The sequence below is a fragment of the Ahaetulla prasina genome, chromosome 1 (genome assembly GCF_028640845.1).
Source record: "Ahaetulla prasina isolate Xishuangbanna chromosome 1, ASM2864084v1, whole genome shotgun sequence".
NCBI classification, from domain to species: Eukaryota; Metazoa; Chordata; class Lepidosauria; order Squamata; family Colubridae; genus Ahaetulla; species Ahaetulla prasina.
Genome location: NC_080539.1, coordinates 142420786 through 142443076, shown reverse-complemented (window position 1 = coordinate 142443076; position 22291 = coordinate 142420786). Strand labels below are relative to the sequence as shown.

General features: G+C 41.9%; 1 protein-coding gene across 2 annotated transcripts in view; it reads right to left on the bottom strand.

Moving 5' to 3' along the window:
- Nucleotides 1-8706: 8706 nt before the first annotated feature.
- The window catches only part of ELOVL5 (ELOVL fatty acid elongase 5), a 68761-nt gene continuing 55176 nt past the window's right edge, over nucleotides 8707-22291 (bottom strand). For both annotated transcript variants that reach the window (XM_058177106.1, XM_058177112.1), the window contains exons 5-8: nucleotides 18538-18709; nucleotides 15123-15247; nucleotides 13742-13876; nucleotides 8707-12129 (exon numbers count right to left, since the gene is read on the bottom strand). In XM_058177106.1, the coding sequence (XP_058033089.1) occupies nucleotides 11998-12129; nucleotides 13742-13876; nucleotides 15123-15247; nucleotides 18538-18709 (564 nt within the window). In that variant the 3' untranslated portion in view covers nucleotides 8707-11997. The remainder of the gene's footprint in view (nucleotides 12130-13741; nucleotides 13877-15122; nucleotides 15248-18537; nucleotides 18710-22291) is intronic.

The following is a 22291-nucleotide window of genomic DNA, read 5'->3' as shown; positions in this document are numbered from 1 at the left end:
AAGCGCATTGTTGTAAGTTGAGGACTACCTGTACACGGCCAGACTCTACGTTAGCCTTATTTGAGGAAATAAATGAAAATTAGCTGCAGAAAGGATTGATAATGTTTTTATTAGTGGTTGATAAATAATATATAATGCACATTTGAAATATAGGGAATAATGTTGACAAATAGTCTTAAAGGAGAAATTGATGGGAAACAAAGGGAAAAGTTGGTGGTTGCTGCAAATAGAGTAGAATAGAATAGAATTTTTTTATTGGCCAAGTGTGATTGGACACACAAGGAATTTGTCTTGGTGAATATGCTCTCAGTGTACATAAAAGAAAAGATACCTTCAAGGTACAACACTTACAACACTTAATGATAGTCATAGGGTACAAATAAGCAATCAGGAAACAATCAATATCAATATAAATCGTAAGGATACAAGCAACAAAGTCATGCAGTCATACGTGGAAGGAGGTGGGTGGTGGGAATGATGAGAAGATTAATAGTAGTGCAGATTTAGTAAATAGTTTGACAGTATTGAGGGAATTATTTATTTAGCAGTGGTGGCATTCGGGAAAAAACGTTCTTGTGTGTAGTTGTTCTGATGTGCAGTGCTCTATAGGGTCATTTTGAGGGTAGGAGTTGAAACAGTTTATGTCCAGGATGCGAGGGATCTGTAAATATTTTCACGGCCCTCTTCTTGATTCGTGCAGTATACAGGTCCTCAATGGAAGGCAGATTATCCTCTGAAGTCTGTGTCTGTCTTGTTGGGTTGCAGAACCAAACCAGACAGTTATAGAGGTGCAAATGACAGACTCAATAATTCCTCGGTAGAACTGAATCAGCAGCTCCTTGGGCACTTTGAGCTTTCTGAGTTGGTGCAGAAAGAACATTCTTTGTTAGAAATGACTTTCTAACAGTTTGACATAGCTTTGTTGAGTACCAATTCAAATGCTTATCTGACTCCTACAGTAGTCTATGATCAAATATTTATTCGTTTAAAAAGAACCAATGAACATTGTATTATTTTCTACTATTTGTATTAGCATATATAATGTATTTGGAAGTTCTGTGTATAGTAACAAAATTATCTCATTGTTCTCAAATTTAAAAAAAAATGCAAGTTCAAAAATAGGCAAAATTTTTAAAAAGTGTAATCCAATTATTCTTGCAACGCAGCCTTAATTTTCAATATTTACCAAGCTAGACTGCTCTTCTTTAGAAAAGATTTTTAAAAGTTTGTTATTTCATATGCATCAATATGAGATTAGACAAACATTGGTTTTAGGGTCCCCGCCCCAAATCTTCTCATTCTGCCACCTCTCTAACTCTTGAGCCAGCCACATTAATCTGGATGGGAAAATCTAGATTCTAGACCAGGGGTGTCCAAACTACGGCCCGCGGGCCAACTGCGGCCCGCGGGTCAGTTTTTATTGGCCCGCAGCAAATTCTGAAAATATAATTGCATATGGCCCGCACATGGCACTTGAGCTCAACTCTGTAAAACCCCGTTAGCATCCCCTGAACACGCTGGCCAGCCCTGCCCCCACTTCCCCAAGCAGGGCAAGGTCAGGGCAGGGGCCCCACTCCCCTGTGCGGGACCCCTGGACCCCGCAAGCTCCTTACACAACCGCTCGGCCTGGGTCGGGTCTGCGCGCGGGGCGGGCGATTGGCGTTCCCACGCGGGCTCCACATGCTCACTGGCTGGCTGGCTGGCGCCCCCACCCCACCCCACCCCACCCCACCTACCCGCCCCCCACCCCACCCCACTCGGGCGGGCGGGCGTGCTTCAGCAGCCCGCATTAGGCTCCGTTACAGCCTGGCAACTCCCTGCGCAAAGCCGGAGCGGCTGCCAACGGCTCCATTAGCCGCGAAGCAGCAGTGAAGGCGAGCCGGTGTCGGCCGCGGCTGGATACCCTGCATCCTGCCTGCCTCCAGCGGGCCGCCTCCTCGCCCGCCGCGGTGCGGATGGGCAGAGGATGAGAGAGATGGGCCAAGCTTGCGGGTACTCCATCCTCTGCCGGAGCCAGCAGTACCAGCCCGCCGCATCTGACCTGTGAGTTCAGCGCGGGCATCCCTGCGGAGTTGGGAGACTTGGGGAATTGGAGGAAGGGCAGAGGAGGAGGAGGAAGGGCGCCCGCAGGACCAAGACTGGGAGCAGCCTCGTCCGGAGGGTGGGTGGGAGCCGGCAGGGAGGAAGGGAGGCGGGTCGGAGCCTCCAGCGAGGTGACTTAAGCAAGGCAAGGAAGGAGTTGGGGAGGCGCGTGGAAGAACAAAAGGATTTGCGGAGGTGGGGATGGGGACTGAAGGGGTGGGCAGCGAGCAGCCCGCGCCGCTTTTCCCCGCCAGTCAAGAACGCGCTGCGCAAGAGGCAGCAAGGAAAAAAAGTTTTCCCGTAGGCAAAAAGATGACACGGGACGCGGATTGCCGCCTGGAGCTGTCACGTGGGCCAGGTGGCCAGGGACGCCTTCCCACACAGACCAGGGTCGCTCTAAAGCGGCCTGGAGAGACCCACTTGGGCGTGCGGTCAAGAAAATCAAGAAAAAAAGTATTGTACGTTACTTCCTTTATCAATCACCTTGCTGACATTTGCAAAGAAAAGTATAATCAAAAAGTATAAAACAGTAGTCCGTAGTGCAATTTTGTGACTGGATCAATTGAGGTGCCACTGAAGGTGTCTTCTTACTCTTGGTCTACAGAAGCCACCTTCTGAGGTCACACCAGGGTCTCTGAACATGGGTTTTTGTAAGGCTGACACAGGGCTGATAGCGGGAAAACTCAGGCAAAATTGTCTTTGCGTGGTAAGCGGTTGTGTGACTGCAGAAAGTAAATCCCCCCCCATTTCATATTCCTGTAAAACACAACGTCCGCAGCTTGCAACAGGGTGGACGTAAAAGCCCGTCTTGACTCAGACAGAGCAAATTGAGGATGTATCTTGGCATCAGACTACATCAGACTGTGTTTGGTCCTACACAGAGTTCTTGATCTCTGTTAGAAATACACACAGTAATCATGTGTCAATATGTCACCTCTTGTGTGTGGCCCGGGCCACACATGAATTTACTAGGCTTATATACTGTTTGTTGTCCAGCCGCATGCCTTTCTGAATAATTATATTTAAAAATATTACATTAAAAATCAACATAACACAAACACACACGTACACAAACATAGAGATACACACGCACATATATATAACTCACACACATATAGTATACTTAAGCCTAAACTGTGCATAGGGACTACCCAGATGGCTGAAAAAAGTGATTTCTGACAGGTTCTCACACTTTTGACCAGTCCTCACACTTATGACCGGTCATCATTTATGCCTGTTGCAGCATTTTGTGCATAAGGACTACTCAGAGGGCTGAAAAAGTTATTTTTGACCTGTCCTCACACTTTTGACTGGTCCTCACACCTACAACTATCTTTACATTTTGCACCCTATCTTGTAACCGTGGTGAAGAGAAGCAGTTGTGAAATGAGTGATATGGTTGTTAAAAATGCTGCAATGGGCATAAATGTGAGGATGGTCATAAGTGTGAGGACTGGTCAAAAATTACTTTTTTTAGCCCTCTGAGTAGTTTCTATGCCCATAGCCACATCCACTCAGTCACATGACCAGTTAGCCACGCCCACCAGTCACATGACCACCAAGCCACACCCCAAAATAAGCCACGCCCACAGAACTGGTACGAAAAAAATTACACCCCCCCCGTTCAATGGTGTGGCCCGGGCCTTTGCTTATTTTTCTGTATTTGGCCCTCACCAAAAAAACTTTGGACACCCCTGTTCTAGACGATCACTGGATAGGATTTATAGATAGTCATTTAGCAACCACAGTTGGTACAGCAACTCAGTTGTTAAGCCAAGCGGTTGCTAAATGAAATTGTGAGTAGGTTTGTGATCTCATTTCAGCTTCCCTTTGCTTTATAGACCTCTGTTGGTCATAAATGTGACAATTGGTTGTAAAGTTACTTTTTCACTGCTGTCGTAAGTATGAACTGTTGCTAAACAAGGCAGTCACTAAACATGAATTGCCTATACACTCAAGTGATCATTCTGACTTTTCCATTTCAGGCATGGTAAACTAAGGGACTGACTCAGGGGCTAGGACATTGAGCTTGTTGATTGAAAGGTCGGCAGCTCAGCGGTTCGAATCCCTAGTACTGGCATGTAACGGGGTGAGGTCCCGTTACTTGTCTCAGCTTCTGCCAACCTAGCAGTTTCGAAAGCACGTAAAATTGCAAGTAGAAAAAATAGGGACCACCTTTGGTGGGAAGGTAACAGCGTTCCGTGCGCTTTTGGCGTTGAGTCATGCCAGCCACATGACCACAGAGATATCTTTGGACAGTGCTGGCTCTTCGGCTTTGAAACAGAGATGAGTACCACCCCCTAGAGTCGGCAACGACTAGCATGTATGTGTGAGGGGAACCTTTACCTTTACCTTAAACTAATGAACTGGGCAAGCATAAGTATCATTTTTTCACGTTTGTACAAATCCTTGTAGCCATTAGATGGCACTGTGGTTCTTTCCAGTCCTGACTAGTTACAGGAACTATAGGAACTTTGCAATCCAGACCTGATAGTACTAGAGTTACAAAATTCATTTCATCACTTTTGAGGTAGCTTTAAAAGATGGCATTACAGAGATAGAAATGACAGAGAATTGGATTAAGCATGGAGAACACACAAAAGCGATGCTTTTGTCAGACAATCTACAAAAGCTGACACTTGGAATAAAACTCTTTTTTTAAGCATGTGGTTTTTTTTCTGCAAGAGCAAAGGCCACTCCAGTAGATTAAAGGCAACATAAAATTGGCAAAGAGGTTTTTTTTTTTTTAGCCTAATAGCCTTTTAATGACCATTTCCAGTTACGTTGATTGCTTTGGAAGAACATCAGTGCTCCTGAATTGGGAAAAGATGAATTTTGTTCCCAGCACGAGACGAAAGAACACGTCCCTTCTCAGCTGAGGTGAATACTCCCATTAGTTTTGGACTCAACCAACTGTGATGAGCTATCACACCAGGATATCTCGAGCAATATGAAATAAAGCACGTAGTTATGGGCCGCTGAAGGACATACAAGGCTCTGCTGTCCTGGTCTGCTGCGCTAATCAGAGAAAAAAAAAGCAACAGCAGGAATTAGAAACTCCTGTTAAGGAGCTGTTTTGAGATGTGGGACTTGCCTCAAAGGGGCATTTCATCAGATTGGATTCCCGGGTGGGAGGGGGCATTCCAGACGAACAAGAAGCAACTCCATCCAGATAATTTGTGTGATGGAAAGTGGGTGAAGACAGCCCCTCCCTAATAGTTCCCAGAGTACATGCTTCACTAGATCAGGGGTCTCCAACCTTGGTCCCTTTAAGACTTGTGGACTTCAACTCCCAGAGTCCCTCAGCCAGCAAAGCTGGCTGAGGAGCTCTGGGAGTTGAAGTCCACAAGTCTTAAAGGGACCAAGGTTGGAGACCCCTGCACTAGATAGTAGTTTGTTTCAGTTTGGCAAGATTCTGTCTATAGGTGGAGAACAATAAAGACACCTGATTGGAAGAATCATTGTGTATCTATCTTGTTTTCGAAGCCTGACAAGGAAGCCCTTCACTAGGTTGGTCCAAGGACCGTAGAATCACTGCCCTTATCAGGCAGGTAACGATTTTTAACTTTTTTGTAAAAAAAAAAAAAAGTATTCTGCTACCCTGTTTCCCCTGAAAATAAGACATCTCCTGATAATAAGTCCAATCGGGCTTTTGAGCGCATGAGGTAAAATAAATCCCCCTGAAAATAAGCCCTCCCCAAAAATATTTAAACACATGCGCAGCCAATCCCCGCCATTTCCTCTGGTTTCCTCCACATGCCCTAAAATAATAAGAGCTCCCTGAAAATAAGGCCAAGTGTTTAATTTGGGGTTCAAAAAAAATATAAGACAGGGTCTTACCTTCGGGGAAACACAGTATTATTATTTTTACAAATAACTTAAGGCAACAAATATACTTTGTCTTTCTTCCTCTCCCTATTTTGCCCACAACAACCCTGTGAGGCGATTTGGGTTAAGTGATTAGCCCAAGGTCCCCTGGCTGGAATTCATGGCTAAGGAGGGACCTAAACTATGGTCTCCACTGCTTTCTGTCCAGAGGCATTTCTAATGGGCACACATTTTTTTTAAAAAAAATCAAGCAAGATTGCTCATGAATCCATTTGATGGAATACGAGCAATAGTGCTGAATACCAGTGGCCTCCTCCATCCCACTGAAACTCTCCTAAAAGCTTAGCAATAGACTAATGCATCTTGTATCAATAAATAACAGCTGTGCATCTGGGGTAGGCTGATTGAGATGCGCGCAGCAGGAAAATGGCCACGGATTTAAAGCTATCAATTATGGTTCCCCACCAAGTATACTCTTGTTTTGAACAGTGTTATCTTTGTGGTCCTATGTTCCCCACTTCTGTTCTGTCCCCCCTTCGCCTCCGTCCGAGTGATAGCTTAATTAGCCGGCACTATCAGCTCTGGCAGCAGAATAGCGAGTGTCTGCCAAGTGTCTCTGTTATCTCCCTCAACGCCGATGAGTCACCCAGGAACAAACTTCAGCTCTTAGTTACTCAGTTGATTTGCCTGCTACGAAGAGGCACAGCAGTTCTTGCTGCCTTTATATCCTGTGGGGTGTGGCTCCATGACTCAGCACTTCCTAGGCCTGCCCCACCCCTGCTTCAGTTGTTCCCGCCTCTCCTGCCTACAAAACCTAGGGTCCAACCAAGCCTGATTGCCATCAGCTGGGTCTGAAAGTGTGGCTGGGGGGGGGGAAGTCAGGGGATGGAGGCCTCGTTATCTCTTCCACCTGGCCTGCCTCTGGCTCCTGGAGCTGAGCCAGGGAAGCCGGTGCTCCTGAGGTAAGTCTGACGGCCCTTCCCCCTCACTTTCCAAGTCACTTTCTGGCAGGAGGCCCGGCTTGGAGGGCGCAGACACAACAACTTCATTTCCTCCTCAGAAATGAAACCTTTCCATAAGGTGAAATTAAGAGTGACCTTCTACTAACGGAAACTATTGTCATTGCCACAACATGAATGATCAGCTCAAATTCATTCATTTAACCTTCCAGATGTGTGTTTTAACACCAGTGTAACGTAGGAGCCAAGAAAACCCAGTTATCTTTGGAAACATGCAAATATGATCCCTGATGTGCCTATTTGATGGAGACAACAGCACTGTTAGAAGGCATGTTCTTTGAAAGGATGTCACATCCTTAAACCCCCATTGAAATTTGATTAAAGACTCTTAGCTAGAACAGGGACCTTGACGTTGTCCTTCAACAGTAAGCAGATCACATAACATGTTGGAGAGAACTGGCACGAGATGGCTAATGAGCAAAAACTTCAAATGTAGTGTATGCAAATTGCTGTTTTCCTTTGTGAAAATGTATTTAATCTCTGAAAGAAATGCAAAGCATCCATCCTTTGTGTAATCACACGTCTGTTGATTCATCCACAAGTATAGAAAGGGAACAAGGAAAAAGAAGATTCTGCCACATTCCAGATCTCCAAATGACAATGAAGAAGCTAAAAGACTCTCTAAAATCTTTGCTGCCATCTATTCCTGGAGTTTTGAAGTCAGGGTTGATCATATCAGCGTTATTAATTTCTCATCCATTGCCTCAACAGGAAACTTTAAAATTTTATTTAACATACTTTAGCAAAACATCAGCTGATCAGGTGGCACTTATCCATTATCGTGCTGACTTTGTCAGAAACAGCTCTGCCACCTTCCCAATATTGTGATATGCCTCATCATAAATTAATCCAATCCTTGCGGTATTGTGCAGGAACATTGATTGGTACATACCTTATCCATGATATGAGTAATGACCCAGCAGGTTTTCAGAAATAGACTTTAAATGATATAAATGCTGTTTCACTCTACAGATCCAATTGCCATAGAATGAAAGAAACTAGCAATGATGAATTTGCAATCTGGCAAGGAAGTGAACAGGAACACTGATATTTTCTCTCAATTGGCCAGGCAAAGCAAAGAAATATCTGGAAGGGGAAAAGAACACTCTAAAGGGGCGAAGGATTCTTCTGCAATTGTTAGCTAAACCTTGCTAAAGCTCTAAAATTGCTAGAGGTTTCTGTCCTCTAGGGAAGATGTCACCTGGGGGATGAAGTCAGCTTGGGAAGGACTTTTGATTTCTTTTAAGACTATAGAGGAAGAGCCTCTCCACATCTGTAAATGGAATTTCTCAGCAGTTTAGAAACAATGATGTCCTTGGTATTCTCCGAGCTTGGTGATTTTCCTGCAGACGTTTTATTACCAAACTAGATAACATCATCAGTATCAGTGAGTGTGGGTTTACTGCCTGTTTATATACAGTAGCTTGCCCTGCCAGCACTAGTACTGGTGATGTCACTTTATTTGGTAATGAAATATCTACAAGAAAACAAGCAAGCTGAGAGAGCACAGAGGATCCTCCAGCTTGACTCTTGAGCTACACATATCCCCTTCTATCAGTTTAGAAACAGTAATTATTTTATGAAAGTATGCATCTCCGTTGAACAAGGTCCCCTCTGCCCAGGAACACAGCCTCTCTCAGTGCCTACTCAGATGTAAACCTGACCAAGTGCTGTGGGACCTTCTCCAAGCTAAGTGGATATGGAATTGCAGCTTAAAGGGTACAAAACAACATGAGGTGGTGGTTTTTGTTTTTTTTACACTTTTATTAAAATACTTAGTAAAACATGTTAAATATAGCGTAGGCAATTATCTGTCACTGTACTGATGGTAAAAAACTGTTCAGTGAGGTTTTTGGTATTATAAAATAGCTTGTCTTTCAAATATGAATCTGGAGGAGGTGGGGAAGAGACGGGGAGAAAGAGAATGAGTGAGAGAGAGAGAAGGAGGGAGAGAGAGAAATAAACAGGCCTAAATAAGACTCCTAACTTTTGCTTCAGGTCTGGATATCAGTAAAGACCCCTCTGTGAGCTGCAGTTTACAAATCTCTTTGGCTTTGTACTTGACCCAGTTTTTGACTCAGATGACATTCCTTATTGATACTGAACAACTCCCAGTGCAGAATCACTACTTCAAGCCAGGACAAGGAGGCCCGAGGCCTTTTCAATGCTTTTCCTCTGCCTACATTTGTCATAATTGGAATGTTTTTATGAATGCGAGTGGGAACTTTCTTCTCTGCACAAATAACAGGGGATCATGGGAAAAACACATGAGAAAAATTAAAACTGAGATATTTTTAAAATCATTTTGCTGCATGCTATTTAATTTTTCCTTTCAAAAGTTTAAGTTGTGGCTTATGTATTCCTGGAATTACCAAAAAGGAAAAAAAATGTTCATCGGTAATTGGTGGTGTATAAGAAAGGAATATCTCATGTAAAAATACAAGTACTAAATAACAGACAAGTTACAACGCTGCATTGGGTCTATGAAAGTATCAATATATTAAAACACAAGATGGGTATCAAGAATGATTTAATGATTAAACACAAAACATAACAATGCAGGTATTTCTGACAAGCTAAGTCTTTTTTTTATTTTTAGCACACACATATTTAGACAGCATATTTTGTTTGAATGGTAAAGCTGCTGTATGAAATATGTGAAAACTTTGTAAATCAATACCTAGAAACCAAGACACGTACATATAAGTTTTGAAAACATTAAACACGCACACACATACACACTTAGAGGCACACACACACAAAGTAAATCAGTGCTGTCTCATTCAGAAACAGGAGGGGTGGGGGGAAGGAGGGAGGGATTGACCGAAGAAGAAACAAATCCAATCTGCAAAGCTAATAAAGAGAACTAATAATTAGTCTCAAACATTAGCTGAGCGAGAACATGGTAAACTCATATCCGTATAAATATAAAATCATAAAACTCTTAATATATAAACTTGGACAGACAAGGACAGAGGGAATGGCTTGATACAAAGTACAGATTAGCATGTTAACAGATTAAAACGCCACCATTCTACACAGTATATTTCTTTACAGATACCTGCTTATCAACCAACACTGTATATATCTCTCTGTGGTTTGTGTGTGGGAGGGAACAGTTACAACAGAGATTTCAACAAGCATTTCCCAAACAAATGCCCGACAACACAAGGAACCAGAGAAAAAATGGACAAAAGGAAACAAACCTCATTTTGTTCCAAGAATTTGTCATATAACTATAGTCTGACATGAGCTAACGCAACACTCTGAAAAGGCAAAAACTGGAAAACATTTACTAGAGGCACATTTCTAAAGTCAATGAGTTGGATCCAGGAGTTGCTTGTATGAATGGAAGGATTCCTATTTGCACTGAGGCAGATCCCCTATTTTGCAGAAAAGTTTCCCTTTAACAGATGTAGCCTTCTCTGCTCTGCACTATTCATCCTCAAGTAAACTCCGGCTTCAATACTGCAGAGGAAGAGGGGGGAAGCCAGGGTTCATCCCAAAGTTTTCTTAAAATTGCAATTATAACCAACTGGCAAAAACTAGGAAAAACAGGGCAAGGCTTAGATTTGCCCAGAAGCAGCTTTGAAGTGTTGTCAGTCATGAGAATCTGCTGCTCAACATCTGCCATTTTCAGAGATCTGCTTCACAATTTAATCACGATCCCTTTCCTTGACTCGCCATGGTCCAACCTGAAGACTCATTCTATGGTTTTTTCAAGCGAGGGAAAGACACGGCGATGAAATGGGAAAAGAATACGCTGTGCCTTCCTCAAGGGGAAGAAGGGAATGAGACAGCTGGTTTCATCTCAAATGTCGCCAGTCGTTTTGAAAGGAAAGAGCAATGATTTTCAGGATGCAACACTGGAAACGTTTGGTGGGAGAAAGGTAGCAGGCTAGCCTCCCTAAGCATTCTGCAATGCTTAGAGAGAGTCAGCATTCCATTCTAGACACTGCCAAAGCAAACACGCAGTTTTTCCATGACTTATTAAAAGTTAATGGAGAGGGGGAAAAATACTTTTAAAAGGTGAACTGCTGCAGAATTGTTACAAGAAAACAAGAAAAAGAAAAAGTCCTGACCAAACTAAATGGCTGTATTTTTTTTTCTTTTTAAGCACTGATGTGATTTCAAACAGAGCATATATAGAAGCGTGAGCGCCTTTGAGCGTGTCCGCTATCACACGTCATAGACAGCCCACTGCATCTCTTTTGAAGGTGAAAGGAATTAAACAACGTTTCACCTGGGCTGAAGGAGATGCACAACATACTGCGTGTGTGAAGGATTTACAGGGGACTGCCCTACCTTTCTGGGTTACCACTTATACGGTAGATAGACATGTTTATATTCTAGACCTGAAGATAGCCATTTGTGAAAAGGGTCAATTAAGAAGATCCTATCACCGATTTGGAAATATAATCCCTCCACAGGAAATGAGGCTGTTCGCTTGAACACGTGGGGAGATCCACATGTATATATGTATGTGAACTTTTCATCAATGACCCTGTGCTTCTCCAACTTTCGGTATCTGTACCAGGGCATAAAATGCCATTTGAGAAGCTGCCCTCGTAGAATGAAACAGTTCCATACATTTCCAGACTAAAATTAGATTTTAGGCCCTGCTTTTATTTTGATTTAAGGCATGTGTGTTTTAAACTACTGGAAAAAAAAAAGAACTGAATTTTGTCATACAAATTACAATAACATGCACTATCTACAGTTAAAAATATGAGTCTGAATTACAGTTTTGGAATCGTGAATCCTAATTCAGCACCTATTATATCAACTAGTAAGGCAACAGCAGTGTCTGTCATACTACAATAATACTTCCTTCCACATTTTATGCTTCAGTCTATGATCATCCAGGATTATCAACGTCATCAACTTTAGCTTATGGATAGTTTCTAGGATGTTTTGCACTGGTTAAATCCTACATAAATCGACACTATTCTAGGCAGGAATAGTTACAGTAGCTGTCAAGAGTTATCAGTGCACAACACATATTGTGCTTACAATCAGATTTTGTTGTTGTTGCCTGGGATATCAGAATAGTTTTTCAGTTTGGTCTTCAATCCTTCCTTTGTTTTATTTGCTTCACATTGTTCCCAAAAGAAGAAAAGCTATTTGTGTGCCCGTTCATAGCAGCTGCAGACCCATTCTGATATTCTTTCCTTCTGGAGGCTGCTTTTTTGTTGTAAGTCTTTAAAAAACAACAACACAAACACACAGAGAGACAGGTCAGTAATAGCTTTTGCCACAGTACCAAAGAGAAAGGGGGTGGGGAAATCAGGTGTTTGTTTTTTTTAAAAAAAAATTACTTAAGTACCTTCCTCTACTCAGACCACCTCAAGGGGCGGAGCCCGATTTGTGATCAGAATTAAAGTTTGCTCAAACTACAGTCTCTCTTGCAGCAATGAAAAATAAAGTATAGCTTATTGTAAAAGGTGAGCTGAACTTTCGCCTCATACAGCCCATGGGTAGGGGGAATGCTCATACACAATTCTCCTAATTTCAGAGAGTTCCAAAGGTGCTCCTCACTATATTCAAGATGTTATTTCATCCTCCTAAATTTGGGACACAGAATCAGGACGAGTTGAAAACAACTTAAGATCCTCACCAAACTAAGGGGGGGGGGGGAGAGAAACAGACAAACCATGCAACACTTACTTAAAAAGTTTCAATCAATTAGCTCACTGTATAATCTTTTAGAACAGGGGTGTCAAACTGGGCCACAGGGCACTTAGATCTGGCCCACAGGGTCGTCCTGGAAACAGCAAAGGACCATCCCACGGTGCCTCTGCCAGCAAAAACAGAGCTTGGGAGGACCCTTGGGAGGGGTTGCAGGAGGCCGTTGCAGCCGAAAATGCGTTTTCGCTGGCAGCCTGCTTGGGCCACCACAGGTGCCCCCGACATGAGTGATGTCGAGCTGGCCACACCCACCCTGGGCCCCTGAAGTCAAACACAACCCTGATGCAGCCCTCAATGAAGTTGCGTTTGATACCCGTTTTAGAACAATATTTAATACATTCTATAGCAGAGGTCCCCAACTCCCGGGGCATGAGCCGTTTGGAACCGGGCTGCCGGAAGGAGTGGGTGAGCGCACACATGCATTTCTACTTGTGTGAGCCTATGGGAGCACAAAAGTAGACCTGCCTATAAATTCTTAAAGCAACTGTGTTGTTTTCCAGAATGATCCTGAAACTGGGAGAAGACCAGGGGTGAAATGCTCACCGTTTGGACCGGATTGCTCGATCCGGTAGTGATGGCGGCGGGTGGTTCAGAGAACCGGTAGCAAAAATCCCTGCCCCGTCCCCATGCCCAGCTGAGGCATGTGATCATTAGAGGTTGTTTTTTTTTACTTTTAAAAGCATTTTTTTTGGCCGAAAAAAATGCTTTTAAAAGTAAAAAAAAAAAGCCTCTGATGATCGCGCGGCTCAGCTGGGATTGTCAGAACCCTTTAAAAGCATTTTTAACAACCACTTCGGCCGAAGAAAAAATGCTTTTAAAAGGCTCCTCTGGCGATCGCAGATAAGTTGCCTTTTAAAAGTGTAAAAAAAAAAAAAAAAGTTGGCTACGCCTACCCAGTCACATTACCCCCACCCCAAGCTACGCCCACAGAACCGGTAGAAACAAATTTTACATTTCACCCCTGGAGAAGACTTATTTTTGGCTTAAAAATCTATAGATAAATGCAGTATTGATAGAATGAAAAACTCTCCCATATTAGAATCTAACTGTTCACAAATTGAAGAAACAGACTGGTGATGACCGTCCCACTCCCATTCTTCTGGAAAATACCCGACATAACTTACCTGGACATAGAAATTTGTGAAAAGGATAATCAAGGAGATCATATAACCAATTTGGAAGTATAACCATCCCATAGGGAACCGACAAGGCCAAACGACCCCACAGCTTGTCTGGATGATTGTCAGAACAAATTGAATCTGTTGGGTTAGAGGAGAAAATGGTTATTTAAGGAAACGACAATGTTGTGGTAGCCAAGCAGAGCAGGAATCAATCACAATCACAATCGATCACTTCCTATGCTCTTGTTAAAATCTGCACCACAACTTCCAGTCATTCCATAAGGAAAATGGCATTCCATTCCAAAAGGTTCAGGCTAACTGGGAGGCAGATACTTCTGAGATTCAATCAAACTGAAGAGCTAATGTGCAAAACAGGAAGGGAGGTTACCAAAAAGATACAATGAGCAGTGCTTGAAGATATTTTGTCATGAATTGAAATTGTTACAGGAACTGGAAAGGAGCTGAGCGACTGCCTTCATGAATGAGATTAGCATGGCAACAAGTTGGCTGGTCATAATTCCTCCAAGAGGCCAGAAACAATAAACATATTGAAAGTGGCTCACTTGACAGTGCCCTCATCACGATCCCTCTGTTTGTTGCAGTACAGGGAGTCCTTGATTTGCAACCATTCATTTAGTGACCGTTACAATGGCACTGAAATTTTTTTGACAATCACAATTACGACCTTTGCAGCAGTATCATCCCCAAGGGTCATGTGATCAAAATCAAAACGCTTGTCAACTGGCATGTATTTATGATGACTGCACAGTCGCCTGATCACCTTTTGCCACCTTCTGACAAGCAAAGTCAATGTGGGAGCCAGACTCACATTACAATTACGTTAATAACGTAAGTATAGGGATTCACTTAACAATGCAGCAGGAAAGGTCGTAAAATGGCCAAAATTCACTTAAAAGCTGTCTGACTTAGCAGCAGGGAGTTTGGGCTCAATTGTGGTCGTAAGTTGAGGACTACCTGTACATCAAGTGGAGCTCTTCAGTTGTACATGCCTTTGTTTGTATACTAAAGGGTGGGGCATAGACTGGAGCTTTTGCACCTGCTAAAAGTTGCTGTGAAAATCAAAGAATAAGGCAGTCTACTGAATTTTTCCTCTCCTGGACAAGCGTTCCTGGAGTTCTGCAGGTTACTATCAGGTCATACAATGAATTTGGGTACATTCACATTTAATACAATGTGCAAATACCGTCCGTAGCTAAGATTGAGGTTAGGGCAAACAGCTTTAACTACAATCAGAAACCAGGAATTTTAATTGGCATATAAGATCTGTGGCCACATGGGTTAAGATGTCATACAAACTGGTTCATCACAAAGTGAACTTACTCATATTCGTTCAAAAAAAGCAACCATAGTCACTACAACTCACCAGCTGCCCCTGAGTGATGTATTTCTTCCACCAGAGATATGGACGCATAGATGGGATAGCAGATAGTCCATAGTAGGAATACATGAGGACATGAATAAAGCTGTTAAGAGTGGCACCAAAATATGCTGTAGGTTGTAAGGAGAGAGAGGAAAATATGATGATGAAAGGGGTTGTCTTACAAGTCACTCTACATCAATTATAAAATTAATATTTTACAAACCTTTAAAAGTTAATCCAAGATTAGAATAAAATTAAATCTTGGAAACACTAAAGAAAGGTCACTTAATGTCATCTCTGAATCTGAACTGGTTGTAATAACCGTATTTTTCGGAGTATAAGATGCACTTTTTCCCCCCAAAACGGAGGGTGAAAATCTGGATGCATCTTATACTCTGAATGTAGCCCCGCCCAGCTTCTCAAACAGAGGTTTGCCCCAAACGGAGCTTCACGGAGCTTAGAAAAAAAGCCCCAAACGGAGCTTCAGAAATCAATCAGCTTTTTTCTTATTTTCCTCCCCAAAAACTAAGGTGCGTCTTATACTCCGAAAAATACGGTATAACTTGTTAATTATAAGAAGTTTCTCCCAAAGCTACTTAAGATTGTAGTTTCTAGGGGATGGCTACAAACTGTAATAGAACACTGACTTTGTTTACAAGCCATAAATCAACCATATACATCAACATTTATTATAATCTGTAGTCAATCTAAATAACAATGGAGATAGAAGACATATCTATTTACATCATACTTTGCATCTAAGCATCTGTCAGAGGTGAACTTTGAATTCATAGTGATTATTTCCTCATCTCTCTCATTTGCTATCCTGATGCAAACAGATGCAGTTATTTCATGCGAGTGTCGCGTGCATCTGATGCTAGCAGCATGGAAGCCTCCACACTGCATGAATATCTGAACAATAGCGTGGTGTCATCTAAGTGTGATATCGAGGTACAGCTGTTACCGCATGGAAAAGCTTTTTGATAGCTTCCGCCTGGCGTTGCTTTTGATAGTCTGGATACCTAGTTCCAATTGTAACTCAGAACATCTAAGCACCGTGCAAGTTGGCAGGGGACAAACATCTGGCAAAATACAAAGCTAAACAAAGTAAGACAAAGAAGCAGCAAGCAAGGACAAAAGATTAACAATTGTGAAGGAGTTTAACCTTTATCAATCGGCCTCACCTTTGGTGACTGAGAATGAAAACAGTTTCACCAAATCACGATCAGCCTTATAAACAACTAGAAGTAAAAGCTTTTCAATCTAGTGAGTGAACAGAATACTGTATTTTTCGGAGTATAAGATGCACCTTTTCCCCCCAAAAAAGAGGGTGAAAATCTGGATGCATCTTATACTCCAAATGTAGCCCCGCCCAGCTTCTCAAACGGAAGTTTCAGAGGCTGAAAAAAGAATCAGAAAGGAAGCTTCAGAAAAGAAGCCCCAAACAGAGCTTCTGAGGCTTTTTTTCTGAAGCTCTGTTTCGGAGGCTTTCAGAGGCAGAAAAATGTTTTTTCTGAAACAGTTTCAGAGGCAGAAAAAAAAGCAAAAAAAAAAAAAAAAAAAGCAAGGCACAGAGCTCACAACCAAGGAACCTGTTTCTAAAATTCACCTCTGGGAACAGCTGATTGGGGGGGATTCCGGAAGGCCAATCCACCTGCCAATCAGCCTTTTTCTTATTTTCCTCCCCAAGAACTAAGTTGCGTCTTATACTCCGAAAATACGGTATAACTTGTTAATTATAAGAAGTTTCTCCCAAAGCTACTTAAGATTGTAGTTTCTAGGGGATGGCTACAAACTGTAATAGAACACTGACTTTGTTTACAAGCCATAAATCAACCATATACATCAACATTTATTATAATCTGTAGTCAATCTAAATAACAATGGAGATAGAAGACATATCTATTTACATCATACTTTGCATCTAAGCATCTGTCAGAGGTGAACTTTGAATTCATAGTGATTATTTCCTCATCTCTCTCATTTGCTATCCTGATGCAAACAGATGCAGTTATTTCATGCGAGTGTCGCGTGCATCTGATGCTAGCAGCATGGAAGCCTCCACACTGCATGAATATCTGAACAATAGCGTGGTGTCATCTAAGTGTGATATCGAGGTACAGCTGTTACCGCATGGAAAAGCTTTTAGATAGCTTCTGCCTGGCGTTGCTTTTGATAGTCTGGATACCTAGTTCCAATTGTAACTCAGAACATCTAAGCACCGTGCAAGTTGGCAGGGGACAAACATCTGGCAAAATACAAAGCTAAACAAAGTAAGACAAAGAAGAAGCAAGCAAGGATAAAAGATTAACAATTGTGAAGGAGTTTAACCTTTATCAATCGGCCTCACCTTTGGTGACTGAGAATGAAAACAGTTTCACCAAATCACGATCAGCCTTATAAACAACTAGAAGTAAAAGCTTTTCAATCTAGTGAGTGAACAGAATACTGTATTTTTCGGAGTATAAGATGCACCTTTCCCCCCCCAAAAAGAGGGTGAAAATCTGGATGCATCTTATACTCCAAATGTAGCCCCGCCCAGCTTCTCAAACGGAAGTTTCAGAGGCTGAAAAAAGAATCAGAAAGGAAGCTTCAGAAAAGAAGCCCCAAACAGAGCTTCTGAGGCTTTTTTTCTGAAGCTCTGTTTCGGAGGCTTTCAGAGGCAGAAAAATGTTTTTTCTGAAACAGAGTTTCAGAGGCAGAAAAAAAAGCAAAAAAAAGCAAGGCACAGAGCTCACAACCAAGGAACCTGTTGCTAAAATTCACCTCTGGGAACAGCTGATTGGGGGGATTCCGGGAGGCCGATCCACCTGCCAATCAGCCTTTTTCTTATTTTTCTCCCCAAAAACTAAGTTGCGTCTTATACTCCGGTGTGTCTTATACTCCGAAAAATACGGTACATATGCAGGTAATCCTTGATCTACAACCATTCATACAGTGATCGTTTGAAGTTACAATGGCACTGAAAAAAGTGATTTTATGATTGGTAGTTGTTTTTTTATGACCGTTGCAGCATCCCTATGGTCACATGAACGAAATTTGGACACTGGACAACTGGCATGTATTTATGGTGGTTGCAGTGTCCTGGAGTCATGTGATTACCTTTTCCGACCTTCTGACAAGCAAAGTCAATGGAAAAGACAGATTCATTTAACAACCATGTTACTAACTTAACAGCTGCAATGATTCACTGAACAACTCTGGCAAGAAAGGAGGTAAAATGGGGCAAAACTCAACAGCTGTCTTGCTTAGCAATGAACATTTTGGTCTCAATTCTGGTCATAGGTCGAGGACTACCTGTACACATATTATCTTTTCTTTTTAAATGAAACTCTTCTAGAATCATACACGTCTATATGTCTATACAGTATCATACACACACACAGTCAATCTCCCATCCCGAGTCAAGAATACTTACAGTGGCCACAAGGCACCCAGTTCATAACAAACCACCAAATATTCAACATAGTTGTATGGTGGTACACATGAAGAACGGTGATTTGGTGGTTATTTTTTCGTAATATAAAGAAGAAAGTATCCATAAATTCGATGAATTTTGAGAAGTAATACCACCAGAGGACCCGTATAATCTGGGAAGAGGAGAAATAGTTCAGATCTTTGAGCCACAAATACATGGAAAATAAAACTTTGGGGCATATTCTCTGCCTCAAAGGCAGATCTTAGTTGGACAAGACCCTAGTACTGTGATGGCTAACCTTTTTGCCATCGCGTGCCAAAAGCAGGGGGAGCATGAGGGGGCGCCGTGTGTGCCCACACCCAGAATTCAATGTGCCCCGCCTGCCCGCACATGCGTGCACGACTCCCCAGGGCTCCCCCCGCTTTTGGCACATGATGGCACAGTCTGCCCGGTAGACCTGCTTTTTGCCGTGCCCAGGCTCCAGAGGCTTTCTAGGAGCCCGGGGAGGGCGAAAGTGGCCTTTCCCATCTCCCGGAGGCTGGAAATGGCCCATTCACCAACTTCTGGTAGGCCCGGAAATCGGCGGAGCTGAGCTTGTGTACCCACTGATACGGCTCCGTGTGGCACACATGCCATAGGTTCGCCATCACGATCCTAGTGGATCAGTGCTCCTTCTGATCCACTGATCCATCAGTGTTTCTAACCTTGGCAACTTGAAGATTGGTGAACTTCAGCAACACTGACTGGGGAATTCTGGGGGTTGAAGTCCACCGATCTTCAAGTTGCCAACGTGAGAAGCACTGTGCCACACAGTCTCATTCAATAGTGTTCTGGCCTTCCAAACACAGGAGCATTTCACAGCCAGGTGTTCAATCTTACACCAAAAGCTGTTCAAAGGAAAGAGAGAGGTGGCTCTAGTGTGTAGTCCAAACACTTTGGGCATGTTTGAAGTAGCTACCTGATTAAAACCGAAGCTGTGACTAAAGCAAAAGACACTGTAATTTTATGCTGATTAAACTGTAGCTCAGGTGCATCAAAAACTCACAAGGGAAATGTTTAATCCTCCTCACATTGCTACAGAGATCCCTGAACAATCTGAGCAAACATGAGTTAAGGCTATTGTATTCCCTAAGCTTTTGCCAGGTTGGAAAGACTAAGATCCAGAGGAAGGTTGATTATGAAGGGAGAGAACTAGTTTTTGAGTAAGCTACAGGCAAGCATATTTATGAAATAGCAAGCTAGCCTGTTTCCGTAGCCCATGTTGAAATCTAGCTCAATTAAAACTAAGTTACAGGACAAAGAATCATTAGGCGGAAGAATTTGCAAACAAATGCCAGAATTAGATGAGAAGATTGACCCCCTTCCAACAATACAATGGGTATCTGAGGGAAGGGGGTCTTTCTGGCTAAAATCCCAAAATAAAGAATGCAGTACAAGCTTTTAGGAAAAGCCTCTCAAGACTAATTTCTTTTCCTTGGCATTATCCAGGATTATGGATGTTTTAGTCTCAATTGTTCAGGTAATTTTGCGATTTTAATATTTTAAGGGATATCTGCTTTATTACTGTTACTAGCTTTCAGTAAATTGTGATGTTTATTGCTTGCTCCTTTCTTTCTAATGTTACAAAATTAAGATAAATCTATTCTGCGGGTTATCTAATCTATCACTACATAAGAGGCACTTGATATAACTTTAAGTAGAGAATTAATCATTAGCTCTCCTCATTTTAAGGTTTCAGATTTTTAAAAAAAAAAAAACATTCCCTGACCGCCACTCCTCTCAAGAATGCATAATCTTTTTTCCCCCACTTAAGAGAAGCATTTCAATACCTGGTAATGAAAAGAAAGAAATGGATGGGATTGAGTCTCAAACAACTGGAGAGTCTCAGATTAAGAGGTCAGTCGTACACCATTTAGAGTCTTGAAAAGCTTTTTATCTTTTGCATGCAATTCCCCAAGAGCCACAAGTGATAAGATTACTGCAGTTGGTTACCTACGAGTTCTAAAACTATTCAGTCACAAAACAGTCTTTTGAACATTACAACTCTCAGTAATATAGTTGTAATATTTGACATACTCCCCCTGTATGATACAGTACTCCGTTTGGAAGAAAGGCAGGATAAAGGTGCTCAATTCAAATGTAATTATTTGAGTCAGATAATTTCTAGTGAGTAATTTAACTTGGGAAGAAGATCAGAGCTGGTACTTCCCTGTTAGTATGACATGAAAAAGCAAGGTTAAGACACCTGGCTCCTTTACTGACACCAAGTGCATAATAGAAATGGGAATGACAGATAAATTATAGGATTCTAAATTGTTTTGGGTCTAAAGCAAACATTGGACAAACCAAGATTCAGATTGCAAATCAATCTAAAAATTCCTAAATGGCATTTTTGCAAATTTTAAAAAAGGATAATGATACTAAAATTTCAAAGCAATATCTGCTGAAATGATCATATGATGTTGATCAGTTTACAACTGGGAAAGCACATATTTGAATATTGCACAGGTGGCTTATATCCAAGTTCCAACTTAGCCTGTTTTGATGTGCTCGTTTTAAAATGAAGTTTAAAAAAATAGCAGTACTCAGTGATTATCTTCAGCCTCCGAAGAACCATTAGGAGCATATCAATGATTCTTCTAAATGCCATATCAGATTAAAGGAGGCTTAAAAACCTCGCAAAATAAAGGCTAAACATTTCAAATAGATGAGCTTGCTCTATTGATTCCTGGAATCGCTATTGAAATTGAAAGTCTAAAAATGTATTTACAATTATTTTTAGTCTGACTTTTAGAATAGAGCTCTGTCAAGGAGACACGTAGAAAAAAATGATAACACTAATGACAGCAATTACAAGCAAGACAGCAGCCTCAAAATACAGTTTAAGAAAAATTCAGTAATAAATGGAAAAGCAAAAAACAAGTTTGAACTTTAGAATGGAATGGGTTCAGGGGTAAGGATTGGGTGGAATGCATGAGCTCCCAATGGAAGTTCATCAGTCCTCAAGGAAAACTCAATGAAGGTTGCTCAAACTTTCTGACCTATCTCTTCATCCTTAAAAAAAACCCTTACATATATGGAAGACGGTCTTCTTTCAAGCTATTAATCTACAAAACAGATAAATCAGAAGTGGAAATCAGAAGTGCATATTCCAAAGGAGAGCAAGATGGGGGTTAAAAGCATCTTTCCTAAAGTAAATCATGTCAAGAACACTTTAGAGAGCTTAATTAGGATGTATTCCCTATTTCTGCAATGCAGCCGAACTATTAAGAACTCCCTAGTTTGAGGGAAGGGGAGAGGTTGGGGTTAGGGTTGGGGATTATCTAATTTTATCTAGAGATTTTTTGCACCATTTCCTTAAGATGAGTGTAGGAAGTTAGCACTCACCCCTCTCCTAGAAGAATGAAATATTTTGGAGGATATTGAATAGGGCAGAGTATTATTTTGTTTCCCTCGATGAGAAATGGAGAAACATGTTTTAAGGACAAAGCAGCTTCCTGCCTCCTCACACCTTTATCAATGGGCCATTAAGGCTTCAGCCAAGCTCACTCATTCCCCCCACCTTTGTCAATGGACCATCATCTGCAACACAATAGGACCCATCTAGCAACAGAAACTCACCATATGGCAAGGCTCAAGCAAGCTTGAAAAACAACCTACAAGGTTAGCTAAGACCCCTAGACCACCTGGGAGTTTGACAACCAATCAGGGTACATTTCTTATACAGGAACAGGAAACACCAAGGTGGGGCCCC